Source organism: Rhinopithecus roxellana, chromosome 12 (assembly GCF_007565055.1).
Source record: "Rhinopithecus roxellana isolate Shanxi Qingling chromosome 12, ASM756505v1, whole genome shotgun sequence".
Lineage (NCBI taxonomy): Eukaryota > Metazoa > Chordata > Mammalia > Primates > Cercopithecidae > Rhinopithecus > Rhinopithecus roxellana.
Window position 1 is genome coordinate 47,546,784 of NC_044560.1, and position 24,835 is coordinate 47,571,618.

Consider the following 24,835-nt stretch of genomic DNA (forward strand, 5'->3'; position numbering starts at 1 on the left):
TATTTTTTAGTAGAGACGGGGTTTCACCGTGTTAGCCAGGATGGTCTCGATCTCCTGACCTCGTGATCCGCCCGTCTCAGCCTCCCAAAGTGCTGGGATTACAGGCTTGAGCCACCGCGCCCGGCCACCTTCTGGTTATTTTACCCTCTAGTGAATTTAGTCTCCATTCAGATTAATTTTGTTCCCTCTAAGTAAATTATTTGCTTGTATTCTACCCAATCTATTATCTACAAACCCCTGTTTCATGCAGGGGAGATTTGGGTCCATGAGTATAGAATGATAAACTGTATTTTTGTGCATGCACTTCTTGAGGACTTCCTAGTATGTCAGCTCTCTAGGTGCTTCTTAGAGACGCAGTAAGATTAGACTCTTGATATTATGAAAGTAAGGAAACGGGCCAGTATTCACTGCTGCTCCTTTAACGATGAAATGGCTGATGCACCAGCTATTTCAAGCAGGCACAGCAGAGGACTGTGGTCTAAGTCACTGACTAAACTCCTCACCCACATGAAGCTTGCTGTACTCTACTTCTTATGTATTATAGCCATTGGGTACTTATTCAACCAGTTACCCTTCCTTCCTTCACTGGGCTGTAAGCTCTTTCAAGGCAAGTTCTGTTTTGCTTATTTTCATATTTCTTCTATCATTTTTGTGCAGTGCTTTGCATATAATAGATGCAGAGGTATAAAATATGTTATCAAATAAATTTCACAGTATCTTAAATTCATAAAGTTTAGGGTTTTCAAAGTACCCCCTAAAAACGATATACAGTATTTCTTTACAGCATTTTGATTTATTAAATATACTTTGCATATATTAAAAATATGTATAGTACCCTGCATAATACTTTTACACACAGCTGATGCTTAATAAATGGTAGCTGTTGTTCTTAACATCTCATCTGATCTTTCCAAAGCTACGAGTTAGGAAGGCAAGGCTGTTTTATTGTCCTCAATGTTTACCTAAGAGGAAATGAAAATTCAGAGAAGTAGTTTGCTAAAATTCTCAGGCTTGCTCATGGCAGAATGAGAGAATGACTAATTTTTAAAATTCTTAATTTGTACTTTTTCCTCTTCATAATACATTTGATTTCTCATTTATCATCTCCCTCCCCAGCAAGCCTACGAAGACTGCTGTGGTTGGAATGAAATATGATTTAACGTTCCTCCTTACAGTATGCTCCACCCAAGCCATACCATGAGTTGGCCACCTGAACCATGGGGGCTGTACTGAGGATGGTGACAGGCACAGGGAGGAGGATTTCACATATAAACCTAATGTATACACTGCATCTCCTTCTTCCTCCCCTTCTAGAATATTTACACAGCTTCATTTTTAAACATGAAATTAAAAATTTTGGAGATTTGGGTAATTTATTTATTCAGACAAGACCAGCTGAAATGCAGCATCTGTTTTCCTGAGAGCTTCTGCATTCACAAAATTGTACATCTGGGTTCTCCGATGCAAGTGGAGCAACGCTCATTCGTTCGACAAACGTATACATCACTCTGCTTCTGAGCGCTTGATCCTACTCGAAGGACAAAGTGAGACGTGTGTGATCTCCATCTTATTATTTACTTATTTATTAAACAAATATTGATTGATGGCTACTAAGTCGCCAGGTACTAGAGGCTTCAGGAATCCAAACAATTTTTTGGATTATGCTTTATCATATATGTATATAACACATACACAGAGTATATGTGTGTGTGTGTGTGTGAGAGAGAGAGAGAGAAGAATATTTCTTTTCCTCTAATAGGTAACCTTTTGGACTCCAATTACAAGGAACTGTTTTAGGCCCTTTTCTGACATTAAGAAAAAAATCGCCTTGATAAAGAAGGCAAGGGATTTTTGAAGGGTGGGTACAGTGCTCATTTTGTAATACAGCTTTCCTGTCATAACCCTTATTTGGGTGAAATGTCTCTAATAAAGAAGGGTTCATAAAGAAGAGGCCCGTTGTTACTGTACCAATGTCCCCTGGTATACCAGACTCTAATGAGCAGGTGCCAATATGAGAAGAGATCACAGAAGAGGATGTGATCCCAGATGATGCTTTCCTACTGCTCCATAAATGCAGAAGAAAAGCCAAGACATCGATCCCATGGCAATGTTCTGTAGCAGTGACTATTCCTCCTCCAGCAGGAGATGATGGGAGATTTAATCATTTTCTCTAATATATGCTAGTGCAGTGGAGTGTCCATGATCAATGCACTATTGTTACCAGTCGCTGCCTTTTTGCTGGCACTGATAATGGGTTTCCTCTGTGTCTCAGCTAGAAGTCTAAGTTGGTAGACTTCCTCCACTCTTACAATTGATAAATGACTGTTGGCAGTCAAATTAGGATCAGCAGAGTTGGGAATCCAAGTGAACCTAATATGTGATATTTAAAATTACAATGACTAACATAAGTCTGCAAAATTCAACTATGCTGCCAGTAGTTGTGACACTGGCCCCTAGTTCTGAATGTCCTGGCTTGCTGACTGACCAGATGTTGACTGAATATTCTTTGACAGATGCCTTTAAACAATTTTTTAAAACTATGTTTCTTAATAATTGTGATAGGAACAGAGAACATGTTATTAAAGTACTTAATTTCTTTTTTTTTTTTTTTTTTTTTGAGATGGGAGTTTTGTTCTTGTCGCACAGACTGGAGTGCAATGGCACAATCCTGATTCACTGCAACCTCTGCCTCCTGGGTTCAAGCGATTCTCCTGCCTCAGCCTCCCTAGTAGCTGGGATTACATGAGGGCGCCACCATGGCCAGTTAATTTTTGTGTTTTTAGCAGAGATGAGGTTTCACCATGTTGGCCAGGCAGGTCTCAAACTCCTGACCTCAAGTGATCTGCCCACCTCGGCCTCCCAAAGTGCTGGGATTACAGGCGTATGCCACTGTGCCTGGCTTAAAGTACTTAATTTTGACCTTCAAAAATGAGAACAACTTACTCTTTGCGGAGAAATGTATCTCTAAAAGTATCTATAAAAATACAACTAAGTTTACTACTTAACAAATTTGACTTCAAAACTTTAACTGAACTGTTTTGAAACTTCCAACATTTTGGTGGATGTAACTGTGTCTGTTAATTGTTTTACAATCCCAGTATAATTGAAGGCATTTGGAATTTTGAATGTTTTTTCTACAGGAGAAAATGTAAGTAACCTCTTATGCATATATTTCAAACACAGTACTGAACTTCAGTGAAAAGTACTATAATTTCATGTTTTTTCACAATAAAAAAATTTGCTTTACTTTTCAGGTCTGCCAAAACTTACTGATATGTCGGTACTTAATGCAGATGCGGTCTCAAACCTGCATGTGGTGCAATGCAGTCATCCGTGCAGCCCACTGGACCCCTGGTATAAATCGTTAACTTTGGGGACAAATACAACCTGAGAAAGGTTCACAGAACAGCCACTGAGCTGCCTTTCAACTTAGAAAGAAGACTTAAATTTATAAATACTAACAATCAAAAGACTAAGAGACAAGTCTCACTTTCAAGTGAGACATGAACATTTCTCAGACTGATTCCATCTAAATCCAGTTTAACTGCCACCTTTTAAGAAAATTGTCTCTTATTCTCCAGGCAGATTTAACAGCTCTCTTCTTTTACTCCGTGACACTTAACCCTGTCTGCTTTCAACTACCCTCAGCTGGGTAAGCCTGGCTGCCTCAATAATCCCAATGATGGTATTTCACGTGATTAGAGAATATTAACTTTCACAAAGGACTTTGGACTTTGTTACCTCATCTGTCATAACTTTGTGACAGAGATGGAGCAGAAGGAAAAGTTCCCACCTTACAGGTAGTGACTGACACGAAGAAATTCGGAGGTTTGCCCTTGGAGACAGGGACTTGCTGGAGTCCTCTCTGTATCTACTCTAGTATACTGCATACAGTCAGCACTTAATAAGGATTCAACAACTTGGCTTGACTTTAATGATAACGATTAGATGACCAGCCACTCCTTTTCATGCACCAGGCCCTAAACTGGAGGAATATAAGACAGAGAAAGAGACAAGAGAATTGTTTTTCTTATAGTGAGGTATCTAGAGTCACCCAGAATCCAATCTTCTCTAATCTGTTTGAAAATAGGCTAGATTTCTACCTATCTAGACTTGTTCTAAAGAAAACCTACTGTAACAGAGACAGAAAGTTGGGGAGCATGACATTTAAAGTTAAGGTGGCTTCCAGACAAGTACTGAGTGGGGAGAACCCACCTAAAGGAACAAAAAAGCAGCCTAAATCAGTGCCTTGCAAACCGTAACACACATTAAGCATCACCAGGAGATCTTGTTAAAATTCTGTTGGTCTAGGCGGGGCCTGAGATTCTGTTTTTCTCTTTGTTTCTCTTTTCTTTTGGGACAGGGTCTCACTCTATTGCTCAGGCTGGAGTGCAATGGCACAATCATAACTCACTGTAACCTTGAGTTCCTGGGCTCAAGCAAGGCTCCTGCCTCAGCCTCCCAAGTAGCTAGGACTACAGGCACATGCCACTATGCATTGCTGATTTTAAAAATGTTTTTTGTAGAGACAGGGTTCTGCTGTCTTACTTAGGCTGATCTCAAGCTCCTGGCCTCAAGCAATCCTCCCACCTTGGGCCCTCAAAGTGCTGGGATTATGGTGTAAGCCACCACGCCCGGATTACGGTGTAAGCCACCACGCCTGGCCAGGGTTCTCTATTTTTAGTAAACTCCCAGGTGATGCCATGTTGCAGGTCCTCAGACCACACTTTAATAGCAAGGGTCTGAAGTGTCTCATATGGGTTCTCCTTACACTTGGGTAAGAGAAAATTTGGCATGGAAATCTGAATTTTTCACAGGTAAGTCAGGGAGGTTGTCTATACTACATAAAATGTTCTACAAAGAATTCACTGTTGAGATTCTTCATATAGAGCTAAAACTAAACAACGAACTTAAAAATAATACAGAATTATTTTTTATTTTATTTTTTTAAAAAGGTTTGATTCACTTAAAGGAACACACTTTCAGGTGAGGGATACTTGTAATAAAGTCAATGCACTGCTGCTCATCAATGGGGTCCTTGGCTGAGCCTAAGCAATTGTTCTGCTTACGAATTGCTAGTAATTGGATGTGACTGAAAGCCTGCAAATTGAAAAATGTAGTAAACACCAATTCTGAGAGTATTCTTGGTAGCAAAGTCTGCTTTCAAGTTTATTGAAAGCACCTCAGATTCTCTGCTTTATCCTTCATTCATTCAATCAGTATTTACTGAATATCTATTATGTGCTAGACACTGTTATGGATGTTAGAGATACAGCAATGGAAAAGACAGACTAAGTCCCACTGTTTATGGAGTATATATCCTAGAGAGAGAAAACAGACAATAATAGCAGAGAGATGCCCTGGCATGGTGGGCTCACACCAGTAATCCCAGCACTCTGGGAGGCTGAGGCAGGAGGATCTCTTGAGGCCAGGAGTTTGAGACTAGCCTGGTCAATATGATGAAACCCCGTCTCTACTAAAAATACAAACATTAGCCAGGCATGGTGGTGTGCACTTGTAGTCCCACCTGCTAAGGAGGCTGAGGCAAGAGAATCACCTGCACCCAGGAGGTGGAGTTTGTAATGAGCTGAGATCGTGCCACTGCACTCCAGCCTGGGCGAGAGAGTGAGACTCTGTCTCAGAAAAAAAAAAAAAAAAAAAAAATAGTGGATGCAGATATAAAGAAAGCAAAATAGGGTTGTGGGTTATAGGATGATGCAGGGAGGGTCAGCAGCTATTTTAGATCACTGAGGGCCTGTCTGATGAGCTACTATTTGAACAAAGACCTAACTGCTGAGGGTTATTTGATTTTATAAATGAAAATGATAGTTTACTTTGTTAAAAGTTAATACTCTTTGCTTATATATTGTGTCCTATGTATATTTAATAACCTATATTTCTTCTCTTGATTAAGTTGTATGACAAGGCTTTGGGATAAGGAAAATCAAATGTTTTTCAGGTCTCTCTGATGAGTTATTTATTGTTTCTTATTATATATATGTATTTTTTTTTTTGACGGAGTTTCACTCTTGTTACCCAGGCTGGAGTGCAATGGCACGATCTCAGCTCACCGCAACCTTCACCTCCCGGGTTCAAGCAATTCTCCCACCTCAGCCTCCGGAGTAGCTGGGATTACAGGCGTGCGGCACCACACCCGGCTAATTTTGTATTTTTGGTAGAGATGGGGTTTCTCCATGTTGATCAGGCTGGTCTCCAACTCCCAACCTCAGGTGAACCGTCCACCTTGGCTTCCCAAAGTACTGGGATTACAGGCATGAGCCATCATGCCCGGTCTTATAATGCTTTAACTGAAGTACCAGTCCAGGACATGAGACCCTAAAATGCTGCTCTAATTGTTTATGGTAAAAGAGGTTATTGAGTATAGAAGATAAACTTAAGACTATGAAGTCAGATTTGGTTTCAAATAGGGATTTTGGATCCACAGATTTACTATCTGTGTGGGCTTGGGCGAGTCATGTGACCTTTTATGAGTCTCGGTTTTTATCTCTATAGAGGCAGGATCATTATATCTTGCATATTTTAAAGGAGGTTAATTTTTTAAAAACCTGGTACACAGTAGGTACTCAATCGTCACTAGAATTTTTCCACACATTTGAAAGCAACATGCAGAGTCTGACCCAATGTGGGAGCTGTCTATTGGTTTCCTTCCTGTTTATCTGCATTATCAATTTCTCAGTAATTCTTCATTTGTACAGATAAACAAGAGTTGATGGTACGCGCATTTGTGCTTGATAGAATTTCATAGGACTGGTTTCATCAATTCACGATTTGCTTCAAAGTTTCGTATCTAGCCCAGGTTTGAGATAACTGGGAAGTGAAACTAAGTACGAGGGACAAATGCAGCATTGTTAGAGAAGCAAAAGTCATTCTGAAGTTGTCTGATGTTTTTAAACTAACATCATCTTTAATCTCCTATGCCCTTCTTCCCAGATAATAAGAGCTGTGCACTAAAAGTGCCGAGATAAACTAATGGGGAACAGGATACTACAAAAGACATTTGGAAGAGCCCATGTAATTTACTGCATGTCTGGTTTGTTTTACTTTCCATAATCTTCCTGTTGCTCTAGGAAATTTGTCTCTTTTGGCAACCTTTGGCCCTCTTTTGGCCAGGGAATCCTGAAAAAGTATTTGAAGGCAGGTAAATGGATACCAAAGCGTTCTGAGTGAGGAGCAGGTACAGGCCTTGCTTCCTGTGTCACATCTGAGGCATATACACAGTATCCTTAGTACTTGTTTGAGAGAATTATCCCAAATGTAGGAAACCAAGAAACTGCCCGTCCATTCAGATATACATAACTCCCAACATATTTCTGAAGGTAATTTACATGTGAACCACTAAAAGCCTCCTACTCAATTAACTGTACCCCTGGGGAAAAGCTATGCAGGCCTGCATAAGTGTGGGAACAACATAAAGGTGTCCTCTGTGCCAAAAAGGGGATTGGGCTTTATGGAATATCCCCAAAAAGGACCATCTGGCAGCATAAATTATCCATTTTAAATGGCTGGTGTGAGTTAATGACACCAAAGTCACCATGAACATGTGCAACATCCTTCAGTTGAGTTTTAATGTCCCCTCAGGCCTTGTTGCAATTATGACTTTCTGCGCTGAGTATGGCCAAATGTACATTTATCTGCTGTCCTCTATCACTCCCTCTAAACATATACCATGGAACTGCATTTTTCTGTAATGAAATGGGGATAGAGAACGGAGAGTCAGTCCAGGAATATAATTGTGAGGGATTCTCTAAGAATATATATATGTACACACACACACACACACACACACACACACACACACACACACCCCTCTTACCAAAAAGGATTCAGCCATTAAACTTCAGTTGTTTAATGACTACAAAGGATTCAGGTATTCAAATGTTAAAATTTATGATCATTTGAATCATAATGTACAGATAGGAATAGGAATTGCTCTGAATAAGAGTCGCTAGGTCAAAATACTCTATAATAATCAATCAACCTCTACAGCCCCCAATATACACAGAGGAAGTAAATGTAAGGACCTAGAGCTCAGCCTTAGGATGGGGGAGCTCTGAGTACCTCAGCCTAATAAAGCAGCTTCAATATGCACAAAAATGCATCTACACAATAATCAAGCACAAATGTACCAAACCTGTATGTTGAATTCTGATTTTCACTGAAGCAGGTAAATTGGCTAGGGCTCTAATTAGCCTTTGAAAAAGGGTTCAAAGAAGTTTTACATCTTGTAATTTTTTAATAGCACATACACTTTTCATTGGCACTATACAGAAGTCACACTGACCATGCAGGTAGGGGCAGGGAGAGTCAGCATTTTCCTGCTCATTTAGGACTGGGACTATTTCTTAGGCACTTCAGGCGAACTGATGTGAACACAAATGTGGAGAAAAGACGATGTGTGACCTTCATAGAAGAACCACCACACCTTGAGTGCTGTGGTTGGTACTAATTAGAAACAGAAGGCACGGAAGACTAACACCACCATCTCTGTGCTTCCCATATCACCGTATAATGATCTGTTTACGTGTTCGTTTCCCATCTCTGATTGTGAATTCCTTGAGAGCAGGGGCCATAACCTTCCCATCTATCCTTGAGTTCCCAGAACATGGAATAGTGCTTCATACAGAGAAAGTCCCCAGTGAAGACTATCTAATGAGTGAATGAATGAGAGACTACGCAGAAGCAAAGCAACGAGACGTTTTTGCATTTTAATAGCAGGGGCAAGATAAAAGACACAGCCAATGGGCCTGAGGTGTTTTTGTTTTGTGTTTAATTATGATACAGTAAAATTAACTTGAGCAGGGAGGTATGTACTTCTGTGAATGTTAACAACGCTTGTCTAGATTACTGTCGCCACCACAATCAGGATGCAGAATGGTTCTATCGCCCCAACGTTTTCCCTGTGCTACACCTTCAGAGTCATATCCCCTGAGCATTGTCTTTTGAAAAAAAAATTTAGGGAGGAGACAAGGGAGCTAAGATTTGTAGATGAAGAGGTTGGTTCAGAAATTTTCTTGGTGTTCGTCTGTACTTGCATGGAATTACTCTGAAGCAAAGGCTGGGAAGGATGGCCAGAGAACAATTTTCTCATACTTACTCTATGCTAGGCAGTAGCTATGCTAGGAAATAGCTATTTGTACTGTCAGATTATAAAAAGGGAGACACAGGCTCAGAGAGGTTAGGTAACTTGCCCACAATCACACAGTCAGCAGGAGTTGAAGCCAGGTTGACACTCCAGTTGTCTGATTTCAAGGCACATACTCTATCTTTTATACCCATATTCAGGAAGCCATTGGAGAAGATTCCCTCTAACCCACATGTTAGACATCGGTAAGGGTTTCAAAAAGTTTTTCCGATCAGATTTATTCATATTACTCCCAAGACTCCAGAGCCAAGATTAGACTACCCCAGGAGATTAGACCAGCAGTCATCATTTGTTTAGTTTACTACAGATGAGAATAAAGAGAGTTGTCCCATTTAAACAGAAAAACAGGAAAGATGGCGGAACAGGCTACCAAGTCCGTGCTGTTTGTGTGTCTGGGTAACATTTGTCGATCACCCATTGCAGAAGCAGTTTTCAGGAAACTTGTAACTGATCAAAACATCTCAGAGAATTGGGTCATGGACAGCGGTGCTGTTTCTGACTGGAACGTGGGCCGGTCCCCAGACCCAAGAGCTGTGAGCTGCCTAAGAAATCATGGCATTCACACAGCCCATAAAGCAAGACAGATTACCAAAGAAGATTTTGCCACGTTTGATTATATACTATGTATGGATGAAAGCAATCTGAGAGATTTGAATAGAAAAAGTAATCAAGTTAAAACCTGCACAGCTAAAATTGAACTACTTGGGAGCTATGATCCACAAAAACAACTTATCATTGAAGATCCCTATTATGGGAATGATTCTGACTTTGAGACGGTGTACCAGCAATGTGTCAGGTGCTGCAGAGAGTTCTTGGAGAAGGCCCACTGAGGCAGGTTCATGCCCTGCTGTGGCCAGCCTGACTAGACCCCACCCTGAGGTCCTGCATTCTCAGTCAGTGTGTAATCATGTTCCAGAGCCCAAAGGCCTAGCTCTTTGTTCAGTTGACTTACTGTTTCTTACCTTAAAAAATATTGTAGATGGAAATCAGTTATGTTTGGCAGAAGAATCAATAAAATTATTTGATTCTGACAGTTTATGGGGTGTATTAAGCATTCTTAGACTAGTTGAACATCTCACTTTGCCCCAATTACAAAAATAGTAGAACAAACAACATAAAACATAATGAAGGAAAACCTCACTTGAACGCCCAGGTCAGCATCTGAGCCCGCTGAGACTTAGATAGTCAAGTCTACCTCTTCAGTAGGTTTGTGTGGATGGCCTGATGGAGGGCAGGTGTCCTCTGCTCCCTGTGCTACCTCTCTCTTCCCCGGGCCTTTTATGGATTGACAGTAGCCCTCTCCATAGGAGCTCACAGTCTAGATTAGAAGTGTTTTAATTTATACACACCCATAGTGCACACTTGTATATTGAAAAGATAGGGAAGAGAGAAACATTTATGGAAACAGTCGTTAGCACCTTCAATACTTCATGATTTTTGTCGAGTTTACTTCATGAGGAGGTCAGCTCATTGGTTCCCATCTGAACCACTTTGCCTCTGAAACTTAATTATATCCAGAAAGAAGGACGCTTGTATGCTAGTCTAACTATGGTCAGTTGAGGAATATGACTGTTTTTATATGCACATGTAACCCAAATGTCCAATATAAATTGGCTTATTTTTAAAATTTTTAAAAGTTGGGAAAAGCTTTATTATTTGGCATGCTTAAATATTAAGTATTCTTCATCAGCATTTAATAAGTGTGTAGGCAGATATAGGTAATTTCTGTGTATTTTGAGATAATGTCGAAATCATGAATATTTCAAAATAAACTGGGGAGTTACAAAAATACAACTAGAGATATAAAAAAAAAAAAAAAAACAGAAAAACAATCATGATGATATCCAGTAATAGGAAAAATACTGCAAAGTGTCCTTATCATATAGAAATCTGAGTCTAAACTGTAGGGCAAGGAACCCATTCTTCTTTCGAATGTTACCAATCTTGCTGAAAAAGTTGACAGATCTTTATTAGGATGAAAAGATAATTTTTAAAACTAAACCAAAAGATAGTATAAACACAAAAACAATTGGGAGGCCAAGGTGGGTGAATCACAAGGTCGGGAGTTCGAGACCAGCCTGGCCAACATGGTGAAAACCCATGTTGTATTTTTTAAAATACAAAAATCGACCAGCTTGGCCAACATGGTGAAACCCCATCTCTAATAAAAATACAAAAAATTAGCCGGGTGTGGTGGCAGGTGCCTGTAATGCCAGCTACTTGGGAGGCTGAGGCAGGAGAATTGCTTGAACCAGGGAGAAGGAGGTTGCAGTGAGCCAAGATCGGGCCACTGCACTCCAGCCCGGGTGACTGGGAGAGACTCCGTCTCAAAAAAAAAAAAAAAAAAAAAAAAAAAAAAAAAAAAAAAACCACAAAGCAAACAAAAAAACCCAAAAGCAAATCAAATGCTGAATTGTGGTGTAGGGGAAAATATGTAAGAGTAGAAAATCATACACCATCTCACCAGTCTTGCATTTCAGTTGAATTACTACCGCTTTGCACAGCCATCCTTTTATGAATGTGGCAATCGGATTACAATACAAACAAGTGTTCACCCTGAAAAACTCAACTACCTTGAGCTTTCTTTCTCCACTTTTATGCATGGCATGGGACCCCACACGTATTTTCAGTTTCACAGTGTTAGCCACATGCCCGTGCCCCCACTCTGCTTACCTGGCTCCACTTCATGCCATCCACTTGACTGACTGCCACTTCCTGGGGAGCGCCCTTGGCCTGTATAAAATGGCTCCTCACCAGGACTGTCCATTTCATCCTCCACAGACTTGAGGCGCTTTGTGGAGCTGAAATAACAAATGGGTGCATGTTTAAAAGCAATCGAAACCACCTTTCTCTTGGATGCTGCACCTCTGGTTGAAAGAAAGCCAAGGGAAGAAGCAACTGGACAACTTAGCGTAGCTCTAGGACTCCTTTTAAACTTCTGTTCAGTCTGGTGAGTCACTGGATGTAGAACAAAGTCTTGGGTCTGCGTTGTTCCAAGTATCTGAGTTTGATTTTTTATTGTCAATCAAGTTGCTGCCGCCGCCACATCTTGTTCCTGTTTCCTTTGAGGAATGACTGGCTGGCTCTAGCTTCTGTCTCCACCTGGAAGTGTTGGGAGTAAGGCCACATATTTCCTGTCTCCACAGGTGGTGGCTGGGGCCTGGCCATCAGCAATGAACCTGGGCATCAATTTAATCCCTGCTGGAACCCCAGAAAGGGTAAGAAGCAGGGCTCATGATCCTTCAAGAAAAGCTTGGATTGGGCTGGGCATGGTGGCTCAAGCCTGTAATCTCAGGACTTTGGGAGGCCGAGGCAGGCTGATCACACTTGAGGCCAGGAGTTTGAGACCATCCTGGCCAACATGGTGAAATCCTATCTCTACTAAAAATGCAAAAATTAGCCAGGTGTGGTGGCAGGCACCTGTAATCCCAGCTACTTGGGAGACTGAGGCAGGAGAAGCGCTTGAATCCAGAGGTGGAGGTTGCAGCGAGCTGAGATCGCTCCACTGCACTCAAGCCTGGGCAACAGAGTAAGACTCTGTCTCAAAAAAAAAAAAAAAAAAAAAAAAAGGCAAAAAAAGAAAAGAATAAGTTTGGATTGCTTTTTTTTTTCTTTTGCCACATTTTCCCATCTTCCACTTGGGAGTTGTTCATTCAAAAAAACATTTACTGCACAGCTAGTCCAGGTCCTGCTCTAAAAGCTAGAAATAAATCAGTGAACAAAACAAATAAAAAGGAAGGAAGAAGGCGTGCATTGTCCCCTGAGAACAAGAGACATAAAAAAAGAGTGGCCCAATGACTTTTATGTGCTTTCTCTATACAGAGATTATCAAAACAAAGTTTTATTCCATCAGGGTAGGGATTTTCGGTTTTTGGAGAGGTATGGTCAAGAAACTTCCAGAATATATCTCATTTTTTCCAGTTGAGGGACTGAATATTCTCCCCCGTTTGAGGCTTCAGGAGTGAAAACGTAATGAAATGCTGCCTGTTGCTATGCTTGCTGTAGTTGTTTTAATTGAATGCCACAAAATCAGGAAGTTTGCAGGGGTGATAACACTGTCTAATCTACCCATATTAAGATGAGTAGATTTCATAGCTAGTGGGAGCGCTTGTTGGGAAATCTCTTCTTCATGTTTCAGGGGACAGAATTTTTCGTATGTTTCATTCATGAAATACCTACTATGCGCATCCCACATGCCAGGTGCTGTGCAAAGTGCTGAGATATAGAGATGAGTCAGACATGGGGACAGGCAAACAAAACTGTGTCAAAGAGAAATATAGGAGTTATGATGGAACCACACACAGGGTACAGTGGGTCACACAATGGAGACAGTGATGAGTCAGGGGTTCGGGAAAGGCTTCCTGGAGGAAATGGCTCCTGAGCTATCTTCAAGAGTGTCACAGGGAAGAATGAAGGAAAGGGCAGAGGCAGGGGTGCTATTCAGCTGATGTACCACTCAGACAGCCATTTGGTATTAAAAATATCCTCAATGGGCAAACTGTCATTGTCTCAAAGTCCATACATTTCTTCCAACCTTGCCTCTCCTTCTTTGTCCCAGACACCCTCACAGTCCGAAATCTAAAGGGTTAACGTCTTGCAGATCAGGAGCATTCCAGGACCTAGCCAAAGAAAGCCCTGCAAGCAGGACAGTGTCTGTTCTAATTGGCATGCTCCTGTCACACAGGTTATCAGATATTTCGAACATAACCCCCAGAAGGGAGGAGCCTATCAGGAAGAAGACACGTCGTGAGTGAAGTGTGATATGTTTGGAGAACTGCCAGCTGTTTAGGATGGCTGAGGTGGGGAAGAAGGGACACAGCGAGTGAGAAGGGTGGAGGTTACAGAAGATACTGCATGTCTGGACTTTCTCCTATAAGCAATGTAGACTCCCCAAAATAGTCTAAACAGGGAATGACAGGGGAGTTACATTTTAGAAAAGTTACTTTGGTAACTGCGCAGATGATAGATTTAGAAAGGCAAAGGGGAAAACAGGAAAATGGAGCCTAGGGCAGGGAGACAGTTAAGCTATTGCAGCAATCTGAATGAAAGAATGAATGTGGAGGGGCAATTTATGGCAAGAAATTCTAATTATTAATGTTGGCATTCCAGTATTCTTAGCCATTAAGTTCTATTCTCATTAAAGCCAGACCACAGGAAAGCAACATAACTATGCCATGCTAGCTTAGTACTCAAAGGAAATGCCTTTAATAGCTTATTTAATGCTCTTTGCTTGGCTTTCCTTGAAAGTTCAATGAAAAACAGCCACTGAAGTACTCTTCTATGTTTTTTGTAAAACTACATCTAATGGGAGTCCTATATAAGAGAATATATACAGAGAATTCCTTACAAAACATAACCAGAAAAATATGGTCTCTTTGAACAAATTTATCTTGTTTCCTTTTATTAGAAATGCAAACTATATAACCCTTTTTGCCTTGGCCACCAGGAAGCTCAGGGTTAAACTTGAGGCGTAACTCTTGGTTCAGGTTCCTGCTGTAACAATTTTTTCCACATGGTTTCTGGCCTCTTTCTACATGTAATATTACCTGTTGTTTTAAAATTGAAAGCCACTTGAAATCATCTTGGAAACAGAAAGAATACATGTTAGAAAAAAATAAACATTTCTCTGAAGTACTCAGGCAAATAAAATGAGAAGCCTATATGTTCTGATGGGGCTGTAAGATCTTCAGGGAAAATTACTATATGCTTTTTAATCTCTAGTGCCTGCCACAGTGTCTGGCTAACAGAAGATACTAAAAATCTGCTGAATTAGGCTATTGACTTAGAAATAGCCTTACGAATACATGCAACATGGATTCATCCAAGTATCATAATTCAATTAGATCTAGCCCCAAAGGTCAACTCCATTGTCCATCATTCTCCCATTGTTGATACTTTTCTGAGTCTTTAAAGGTTTTGATTTCCTTGGCATTTTCCAACAAAATGCAAATACCCCAAGCCAGTATTATTGAAAGATTCTATAGTTATCAGCTGATGTCTTAGTTTGAAAGCAAGGACTTTCAGAAGTTGACAAAAGAGGGCTGGACATGGTGGCTCACACCTGTAATTCCAACACTTGGGGAGGCCAAGGCAGGAGGATCACTTGAGGCCAGGAATTCAGCGACCACCCTGGGCAACATAGTGACACCTTGTCTTTACGAAACAAAAATATTTTTAAAATCAGCCATGTGTGGTGGCAGATGCCCACAGTCCCAGCTACTTCAAAGGCTGAGACAGGAGAATCGCTTGAGCTCAGAACTTCGAGGCTGCAGTGAGTTATGATCACTGCATTCACCCTGGGTAATAGAAAGAGACTCTGTCTCTACTGGGGAAAAAAAAAAAGATAAACATCTGGAGCGTGTAGGTACAGCATGGAAAAGAGGAAAAGATCAGGAATGAAGCAAGTTAGGAAGCACAGGTGGAGGCTTCTGAGACAAGTTTACTCTGACTTCACAAACTTTTGACAGCTGGTTTATCTTGATAAAGTTTTTTGGAATAAAAAATGTATTTTATCCCAGTTTTTACACTGTTCTTTGTATGATTTTGAAGATGTTTACCCTGAAGGGGTACAGAACTTACAGTGAGTACCACTGCATCACATCTATCTACCTACCTATCTATCTATTAAAATGAATCAGTCATTGATTTTGGTTTCTTGCTCTTTCTAACACACTCATTCTATTTTCCCAGAAACGCTTGAGGGAAGCAGGAAAGTATCTGTAAGATCTACACAAAAAGTGAGGATGAATATTTTCCTAAGGAGTGATGCACTATCTCTTCTTGTGTGTGGAATTTTTTCTCATATTTCTAGCAATTATATCTAAAAAATAGGTAAAAGTATTACCTTAATTCCAAATATCTTAATTCCTACCGTGTGTAAGGCCTAGAAGCCTTACTTAGCATTCCTAAGACTGCGAAAGGCCTTAACTTCCCTGAGTGTTCATAGGACCCTGAACTGAAAATTCCCACTAACTTCTCAGTCTCTACCACTAGATTGTAAAGCCCCTTATTTGACTTTACACCCATGGTGCCAAGGACACTATCTTACTAAAGTAAGATAGTAAGTTTCTTACTAATAGTGTTCGCTGCTGAATGGGAAGCGTCAGACGCTGTCACTCAAGGGACTCACCATCCAGATGGGGAGGCTGCACACGTGCAGACCTCAAAGATGGCAGGAATAACTCAAGACGGCAAACACTAAGTGCCAGGGAGGAGTGGAGATGCTAGAAACTCCTTTTTTAGGACCTCATATTCTATTGTTCCTCACAAAAAGAGTCAGTCCTATTCTCAAGAGGATTCTGAGTGAAAAGAGCATATTTTTAAAGTTCCAACAGACCTGAGTGTGAATGGAGACTCCTCTGTTCACTAGGACTGTGACTTTGGGCAAGTGACTTAACTTCTCTGAGCTTTGTGTTGCTCCACTGTTTAAATGGTGACACTGTGTATGTTGTAAAATTATTGTGAAGAATAAATCAGAACAGCCATACAACTCACCTAATATGGTGCCTGCCACAGAGAAAATGATCCATTAATATTGGCACAGCAGGAAGACATACTGATCGGTGAACATTTCTATATATGAATCTGAGATATTCTTCTGGGCACACTTTCTAACCTGTACATTGTTAATTCTGCTGAATCTATGTATTTAAAGAATTTAAAAAATCATCCTAGGAAGAGCCTAATGAGAGTAAAACAAACATATTACTGGGTTATTAACTACTGATGCAGGTTATAATTAGCTCCTTATCAGGGTTAGTTATTTGCAGAATATGAGAACGACACTGGCCTTTTAAATGACATTCATAATGAGCTTTTCTCTCAGAGAGTCACAAAAGATAATAAAACATAGCTGGAGAATTGTGTGAAAACGTAAAAAGTGGGGAACACTGTTTGGGAGGTATATGGTACATGTACAGCACACACATGAAAAACAAACAGCCCGTAAACTTTTAAATTAATCACTGCCTACAAGCATTTGCAAAGCTTTTTCATGTTGACTGAGTGCAGTTACACACAATGTCTCTTCCATTAGCAAACATTCAAAATCCTCAGAATGTATTAACACCCGAATGTATTCACAATCTCTTTCTTCTATTATAAATAGACTTTGGATGTGTGACTTTTTTGTCCCCCTGAGGAGCTGATACTACAGAGAACTAAAGGGAACATTTAAACAACACGAAAGGCGACGGTAGGATTTGGTAGTTATACTAACGGAATACCTGTTTCTTTAACTGTCTTCAAGGTATTAGCGATGACTAAGTTGATTTTTTTTAAAAGTAGCGATGTTTAAAATATATAAAGGCAAGGTAAGAACGAGTGTGCACCGAGGAAAATTTCTACAATTTGGGCATTGTTTTAAATCATAAGACTCAGGTACTTGCTTTAGGAGGAATATGCCTTTGTCAGACATTTTTCTGCAAAGTGTACAAACATTAAAGATCGCTCTGCACCATTCTATTCTTTGTTGTCACAGTCCAGTGCTAAAGCCAATTTGTAAAAGAATACTGTGGATTTAATGCCTAATCCCTTTCCCTCTGGTACAGGTTATCTAGAGACAACACAATCTTGCAAAAATGTTTCATTTTGATTTTGGCTTTGTGACTTTAAGGGGAGCAAGAACCCCAGAAACATTATCTGGTCACTCTACTCTAGCTTTATTGTTTTTAAGGTCTTTCAATACAATGGCATCTGTAGTCTGGCCCCATCCTCACTTGAGGTTATGCAAGTGACTGCTTCCATTTGTATAATCTCACACCAGGATATCAAATGGGTTTCATCTTTTAGGGCAACTCCAGTAAACTGGATATTGAGAGCTCTGGGGTCTCAGTGGGAAAAGAGCTGGCACTGAGCTGTAATGTCTGCTGTGGGCATGACACTGGGACTGTCACCAGTGTTCACTTCCTGCCAAACAAGCCAAAACATATGCCCTTTGCTGCAGTCCAGCCTTGTCCTTCATTTCCTGAGAACATGTTATGTTCATCATCCATCCTTCCTCCATGCCTCCGCTCCTTTTTCACCCCGCCCAGAATTCCATTCCTTTTCCTTTCGATCTCACCAACCCTAACCAACATTTAGAGCTGGAACCATGGTATTCTTTTTGGATAAAGCTCTCTTTAACTATTTTTAGCCTGTGTCACACAATTTAGTTCAGTTTTTTACTGTGTTTGTGTGTGTGTGTGTGTGTGTATGTGTGTGTGTGTATTTAACCTTGCTACATGCATATTTGCTTTATCTCCCCAACGAGACCGACAGTGTCTGTTGGGGCTGAACCCACTACTTTGGTATCTTCTATTACTAAAGGCGCACTGCTAAATGCATAGCGGGCCCAGAGTTAAAATCAAGGTGTGCAACCATGTAGCATAACTTCTTTAAGAGCTGCCAATCAAATTACCTCGTAGAGGATGTGCTGGGTAAAGACCTCCTCATTGCTCCTGGACTCATGCTGTAGTATGAAGAACTTTCCAAATCTGAGAGAGAAAAATTTGGGCCAGTTCCTGCAGCTATTGGTGCTAGAATTAAGAAAACAAACAAAAACCAGTTAAATTCTGTGGATATAAAATCAATGACAGCATACTTCAGTCTTGCATTTAGCACATTTTTTTTTTACATTTATATGGTAAGCTAATCGAAAATAATCAGTAATAAACTGACTCCAAAGGAATACTGACTAAAAATAGTCTATACGGGAAAGGCATATTTTTTCTAATACATTTTTCATCTTTTCTCTTTATGTAATAGTAAATTGTCACCGAGGCTGCAACATCCTTGGATGCTTTTAACAAAAATACTTCCCCCACATTTTGGTCTTAAACTTTTCTGGAATGACCAGCCAAAACACTCCTTAGGCTTGTCTAACTTTATCTGATCCTGATAGCTTCTACTCATCGGTATTTTGGAATTCTGTTTTGAACTTTGGTGAGAACAAAGTCATCTTTCTAAGCTGCCCATTCCCAGTTTCTTATAATATGAAATGTGTGGTTTCTCTTTACTCTGAATCACCTCTCCATCTTGCATACATCTTAACTGAATATTTGTCCAACCTTGTAATTTAAGGCAGGCCCATAGTTTTTATGAATAAAGTTTTACTGGCGCAGAGCCATGGTCTTTCATTTCTACGTTGTCTATGGCTGCTGCCACACTACACCATCAGAGACAAGGAGCTGCAACAGAGACCATATGGCCCACAAAGCCTAACGTATTTATTAGCTGGCCTTTTATAAAATAATTTTCTGATCTTTGATTTAATTTTGATTATTTGTGATTTTCAGAAATGGCACTTGTGTGAGACTGATTCCTTGTATTTTCTATCCTTCAGCCGGGATACCTTTTTGACAGTAGTTTAATAAATGTTTTCCAATGGACAAATAACAAGTACCAATTTTATAAAACAACTCCGTGAAATTAGTGGTGTAAATTATCAGTGCAAAAATCTTTCTGAAAGATTACGTAAAAGCAGGAACAACAGATACTATATTGAGGCACTGGTTTGAGAGCTAAGCCCACATAATTTGATACTGGAATAAATAAATTACAGGTTAGTATCCATCAGAAGAAATAATAATAAGAGGCATCATGAACCAGAGACATTTATTCAGAGACATTTATTCATCCAATGAATGCTTACTGAGAGCCTGCGACTGCCAAGAACTATGCTGAGTGAGGAAGGCACTCAGATGAAAGACGTGGTCCCTACCCCTCAACGGAAAGGAAAGTCTGACAGATAAATTTTTTAAAAGTCTGAGAAGCCATTTGATAGGACTACAGGCGCTCAACTTACAATGAGGCTATGCCCTGATAAACTCATCGTAAGTTAAAAATATCATCAGTTGAAAATGCAGTTAATACTCCTATTTTATAACGAAGTGTTGAATATCTCACGTAACTGATTGAATATTGTACTGAACGTGAAAAACAGAGTAATTGTATGGCTACTTGAAGTATGATTTCTACTGAACACACGTCACTTTCCCACCATCGTAAAGCTGAACATTTTAAGTGGAATCATTGTAAACTGGGGACCATCTGCATTCCTAAATTGAAGTGGCTGAAAAGAAGGGGGTTATTTAACCCAGCCTGGGGATAAGAAGTTCAAGGAATGGCCTCAGAAAATGTGAAGCCTGGAAACAATGTGAAAAGGACAAGGAGGAATCATGCAACTGAAAGGGATGGATGACTTCTAGGCAGAGGAGACAGCATCGAGGTAAGACAGCAGAAAATGTTGACTGGATTTCTGAGAGCTTGGTATGATGACATAGTGTAGAATACACGGGAAAGAGGAAGGATGGTTAAGGTCAGATTATGAAGGATCTGGTAGGTTTTTCTTTCTTTTGTTTTAGAGACAAGAGCTCACTTTGTCACACAGGCTAAGTGCAGATGCAGAGGTGTGGTCAAAGCTTACTGTAGCCTCCAGCTCCTGGGCTCAAGCAGTCTTCCTGCCCCAGCCTCCCGAATAGCTGGGACCACAGGTGTGCTATGTCACACCCAACTAATTTGTAAAAAGTTTCTTTGGTAGAGATGGGGTCTTACCATACTGCCCAGGCTGATATTGAACTTCTAGTCTAAAGCAATCCTCCTGCCTTTGCCTCCCAAAGCACTGGTATTACAAGCATGAGCCAACACGTGCCGGTGGGATCTGGCAGGTTTCTTTAAGGAACATAAATTTGAAGTCAGCAGATTGCCAAGTTTATAAGCTATTAAAGCATTTACCTTACCCCACTATAACTGGAGATTATACTGTCAGCATCTAATATAGTCCCTGACACCAGGAGGCAGTCAGTAAACACTGGTCAATGGAATGGGTTGCTGCACTGAGTTATATTCAATAGTGAAAGAAGAACCAGAAAGGTACGGGAATGCTATCATCAAATTTGCATTTATCACCTAGAAAGATCAGTCTGTCATGAGCGTAGGCATGGAGAGGAAAGGGTGAGGGGCGCTTGAAGAATATCATCGGCAAACCAGAGAGTCCACTGGGGCATTTATGCAAGGTATAGTGGGGATGGGGTCTAAACTCAAAGGATGGAAAGGAGGAGCCTGATGTAAGTTATTCAGGAGTACTGACTGGCTGGGCACATGTGTGGTGGCTCACACCTGTAATCACAGCACTTTGGGAAGCTGAGGTGGGAGGATTGCTTAAGACCAAAAGTTCAAAACCAGCCTGAGCAACATAGTAAGACTGTGTCTCCACGCACACAAAGTTTTTTTAAATTAAATTAGCTAGGTGTAGCGACACGTGCCTGTAGTCCCAGCTACTTAGGAGGCTGAGGCGGGAGGATCACTTGAGCCCAGGAGTTTGAGGCTGCAGTTAACGATGATCATGCCACTACAACTCCAGCCTGGGCAATGCAGTGAGACCCCATCTTGAATAAAAATCTTGGAAAACAAATAAATAAAAAAAAGCCATGCTGACTTCTTGACTGTCGTAATAATGGGAACAGGGGAGTTTGGGATAACTCCCAGGATTAGCACTTGGGAAACCAGGTGAATTGAGGTGCCATAATGGAACTATGGAATCAAGAGGCGGTATGAGGGAATATAAGAATTTCTAAGAATAAATAGTTATTTGATTAATAGCAATGAATAAACCCTAATCCCAACTGTCAGTATATAAAAACAGTCACTGCTGAAAAAAATGGAAGACTGAAATTCACATCTACTTTCTGAAATTCAAACACATCTCTCAGTAACAGGCTCTAAGGGAGGAAGAGCCTTTCATTTAAAAAAAATGGTGAGGCTTGACAATAAGTGTAAACAGGGTTCTAATTAATAATTCTGACAGTCATCCCCTAATTCGCTTTTTATATTAAATTTATTTGCATAATTTCCCCTTTAATTTCGTGGTATTTTAAGTATGAAATAGGCTGTGGAGGAGAGGCGAGGGAGATTACTCAAATATGAGCCTAGATCACTCACCCTCACTCCCAGCAGGCTGACATACAGTAGGTGCTTAATGCTTTGTGCCTTCCTGGAGATTAGAGATCCACACCTCTCATTAGCTGAAGAAGAGTTACAAGGCTAATCAGTGTCACAGGTCTGGATTTAGACGTTTTTCACAAATGTCAAAAGGGAGATGAGGCCTCAACTGGGTGGAGAAGTCGTTTCATTCCTGAGCATGGTGGACACTGTCTGGCCCTCACTCCCTTGCTTTTGGAAGGAGAGGAACACAGCAAAGTGTGAATGTGAGGGACTGGATCAGACAGAGAGAAGAGGCCTCCTAGCTCATGGTGAACATCCAGCTGCACTTATATTTAATACTTTATCTATCCTAGAAAAACGTCTTTTGTCTTATCTTTTTTAAATGTCAAGAGAGCCAGAATAGGGGAAGAAAAAAAAAGCCTGTATAAACATGGTGTGCCCACCTTCCAGATATTAAAAAATAATTAAGTCCACATAAACGCGCTTAGCTTGGCCATATATGTGAACCACTTAAGTATACTGTAATTGTAATGTGCAAATGGCACCAGGTGGCCTGGCACTTCCCAAAAGTGTCTATCTGACTTCTGATGAGCAACTTGAGAGCTTGGCAAAGTGGTTATGCGTGTCTTAAAACATCACTAAGTTTCTGAAATGAGAATGGGTTTCACAACCTGAGTTAAATCATCCTAGTAATTCACAGACCCAAACTCTGCCTTCTTCAAGAGTCTTATCAAGGAACATCCCCCTGCAACTGCCTGTAGGTATGTATCACATGGACAGCTGGCTTATCGGATTGGATTCTGACTCAGTGACACTGTCACAGCCAAAGAGAAAGCTTCGCACCTGAGGGGAGCAGTCCCTGTCAAAGTATCCCTGCAATGGGTTGGGTATTCTCAGTATCTCTAATCTGGAGAACAGAAAGAGCTTTTGACAGGTCATGAAGAACTCAAGAGGTGGGCTTTAGGCAGGCCTTTTGGAGCACCCATCATGCCACGTTTTGATAAGCACTTTATTTACTGTACTTAATTTCATTCTCAAACTTAAAAGTGTATTTTCTAGATGAGGAGAACGAAGGCTTGGAGTGACATTAAATAACTTGTCCTCGATTACAGAAAGACAAAAAGAGAGAGTCAGGGTTAAAATGTAAGGACGCTGACCTCAAAACCTGGGCTTTTCTTACCGCACCACAATGACTCTCACATATAGTACTTGCCTTAAACTTGAAATAATAAAAAGGTACACAGTGTCTCTGTCCCCAAAAGGTTTACAACCTAAGTGGAATACTAAAATAATACCTTAATATCTAATGCAATGCCGAACATGCTAAATTTCATAGGAAAAATGTTATGAATGTGCTAGGAAAGTTCAAAGGAGTCACAGATCCCATTGGCTTGTGAGATCAGAAAAAGGTTTGATTCCAGGAAGAGTGGGCACTTAAACTGAGCCTTTAAGGATGGTTCAGATTTAAAGAGGCACAGGAGACAGGAAAGGCTTTCTTGGCAAAGGACAAAGTATGTGCGTAAGTTGGGAGATAAGAAGTAAAGTGGGCTGGGTGCGGTGGCTCACACCTGTGATCCCAGCACTTTGGGAGGCCCAGGCAGGCGGATCACAAGGTCAGGAGATTGAGACCATCCTGGCTAACACGGTGAAACTCTGTCTCTACTAAAAATACAAAAAATAAGGCAGGCATGGTGGCGGGCACCTGTAGTCCCAGCTACCTGGGAGGCTGAGGCAGGAGAATGGTGTGAACCCGGGAGGTGGGGCTTGCAGTGAACCAAGATCGTACCACTACACTCCAGCCTGGGAGACAGAGCAAGACTTTGTCTCAAAAACAAAAACAAAAACAAAAACAAAAAAATTAGTAAAGTGAGTGATCTGTGGGATCCAGGACAGTTTCTGAATAGGGAAGTGATAAGATCACTGCGGACCTGGGAACATTCATAAGGCAAGTGATACGGTTTGGCTCTGTGTCTCCACCCAAATCTCTCCTTGAATTGTAATTTCCACATGTCAAGGGTGGGACCAGGTGGAGATAATTGAATCATGGGGGCAATTTCCCCCATGCTGTTCTCGTGATAGTGAGTGAGTTCCCACGAGATCTCATGGTTCTATAAGGGGCTTCCCCCTTTACTCAGGACCCATTCTCTCCTGCTGCCCTGTGAAGAGGTGCCTTCTGCCATGATTATAAGTTTCCTGAGACCTTGCCAGCCATGTAGAACTGTGAGTCAATTAAACCTCTTTTGTTTGCAAATTACCCAGTCTTGGGTACTTCTTCATAGCAGCAGGAGAACAGACTAACACAGAAACCATATTCAGAATGCTTGGAAGGGGGCTAAGATTCTGGAGGTGGGGAAATCAGAAGATTGATTCAAGTGTCCCAGCAGAAGGGAATGGAGGCCAAGACTCTGCTGTTGGGAAAGAAAATATAATTTTTACAATAGATATTTGACAACTCCTCCAGGAGAGCAAACAGGTCTAAAAGACCTGTTCCCAACTGTGCACTTGAAAGGACATAAATAAATTATCATATTCTTCTAACAAATATAAAATAGCAATAAGATATGTGTAACGTAGTATACTTTTTAACTAATAATGGCATTAAGTCCTTCTTTTGAAAAATTAAGAAACTAATAAAAGTTGTGGAGGGTTAAATGCTTTGTCCAATTTCACATAAATTCTGGGCTACCCAGGTTATCACATTGGGTTTCTGAGGTTAAAGACTAACTGCCTTCTGGTGTGCTACAGAAATGA

The 24,835-nt window shown here is 40.7% G+C and overlaps 1 protein-coding gene and 1 pseudogene across 5 annotated transcripts in view; one reads left to right on the forward strand and one right to left on the reverse strand.

The window, feature by feature from the left end:
* Positions 1-24,835, reverse strand: part of NFIA (nuclear factor I A) — a 382,411-nt gene that overhangs the window by 97,484 nt on the left and 260,092 nt on the right. For all 4 annotated transcript variants that reach the window (XM_010370667.2, XM_030942656.1, XM_010370666.2 and 1 more), the window contains 2 exons: positions 18,561-18,678; positions 11,837-11,964 (listed from right to left, as the gene is read on the reverse strand). In XM_010370667.2, the coding sequence (XP_010368969.2) occupies positions 11,837-11,964; positions 18,561-18,678 (246 nt within the window). The remainder of the gene's footprint in view (positions 1-11,836; positions 11,965-18,560; positions 18,679-24,835) is intronic.
* On the forward strand, positions 9,517-10,199 carry LOC104668048 (annotated as a pseudogene). The gene has a single exon (XR_748764.2). The product of XR_748764.2 is annotated as a low molecular weight phosphotyrosine protein phosphatase pseudogene (transcript).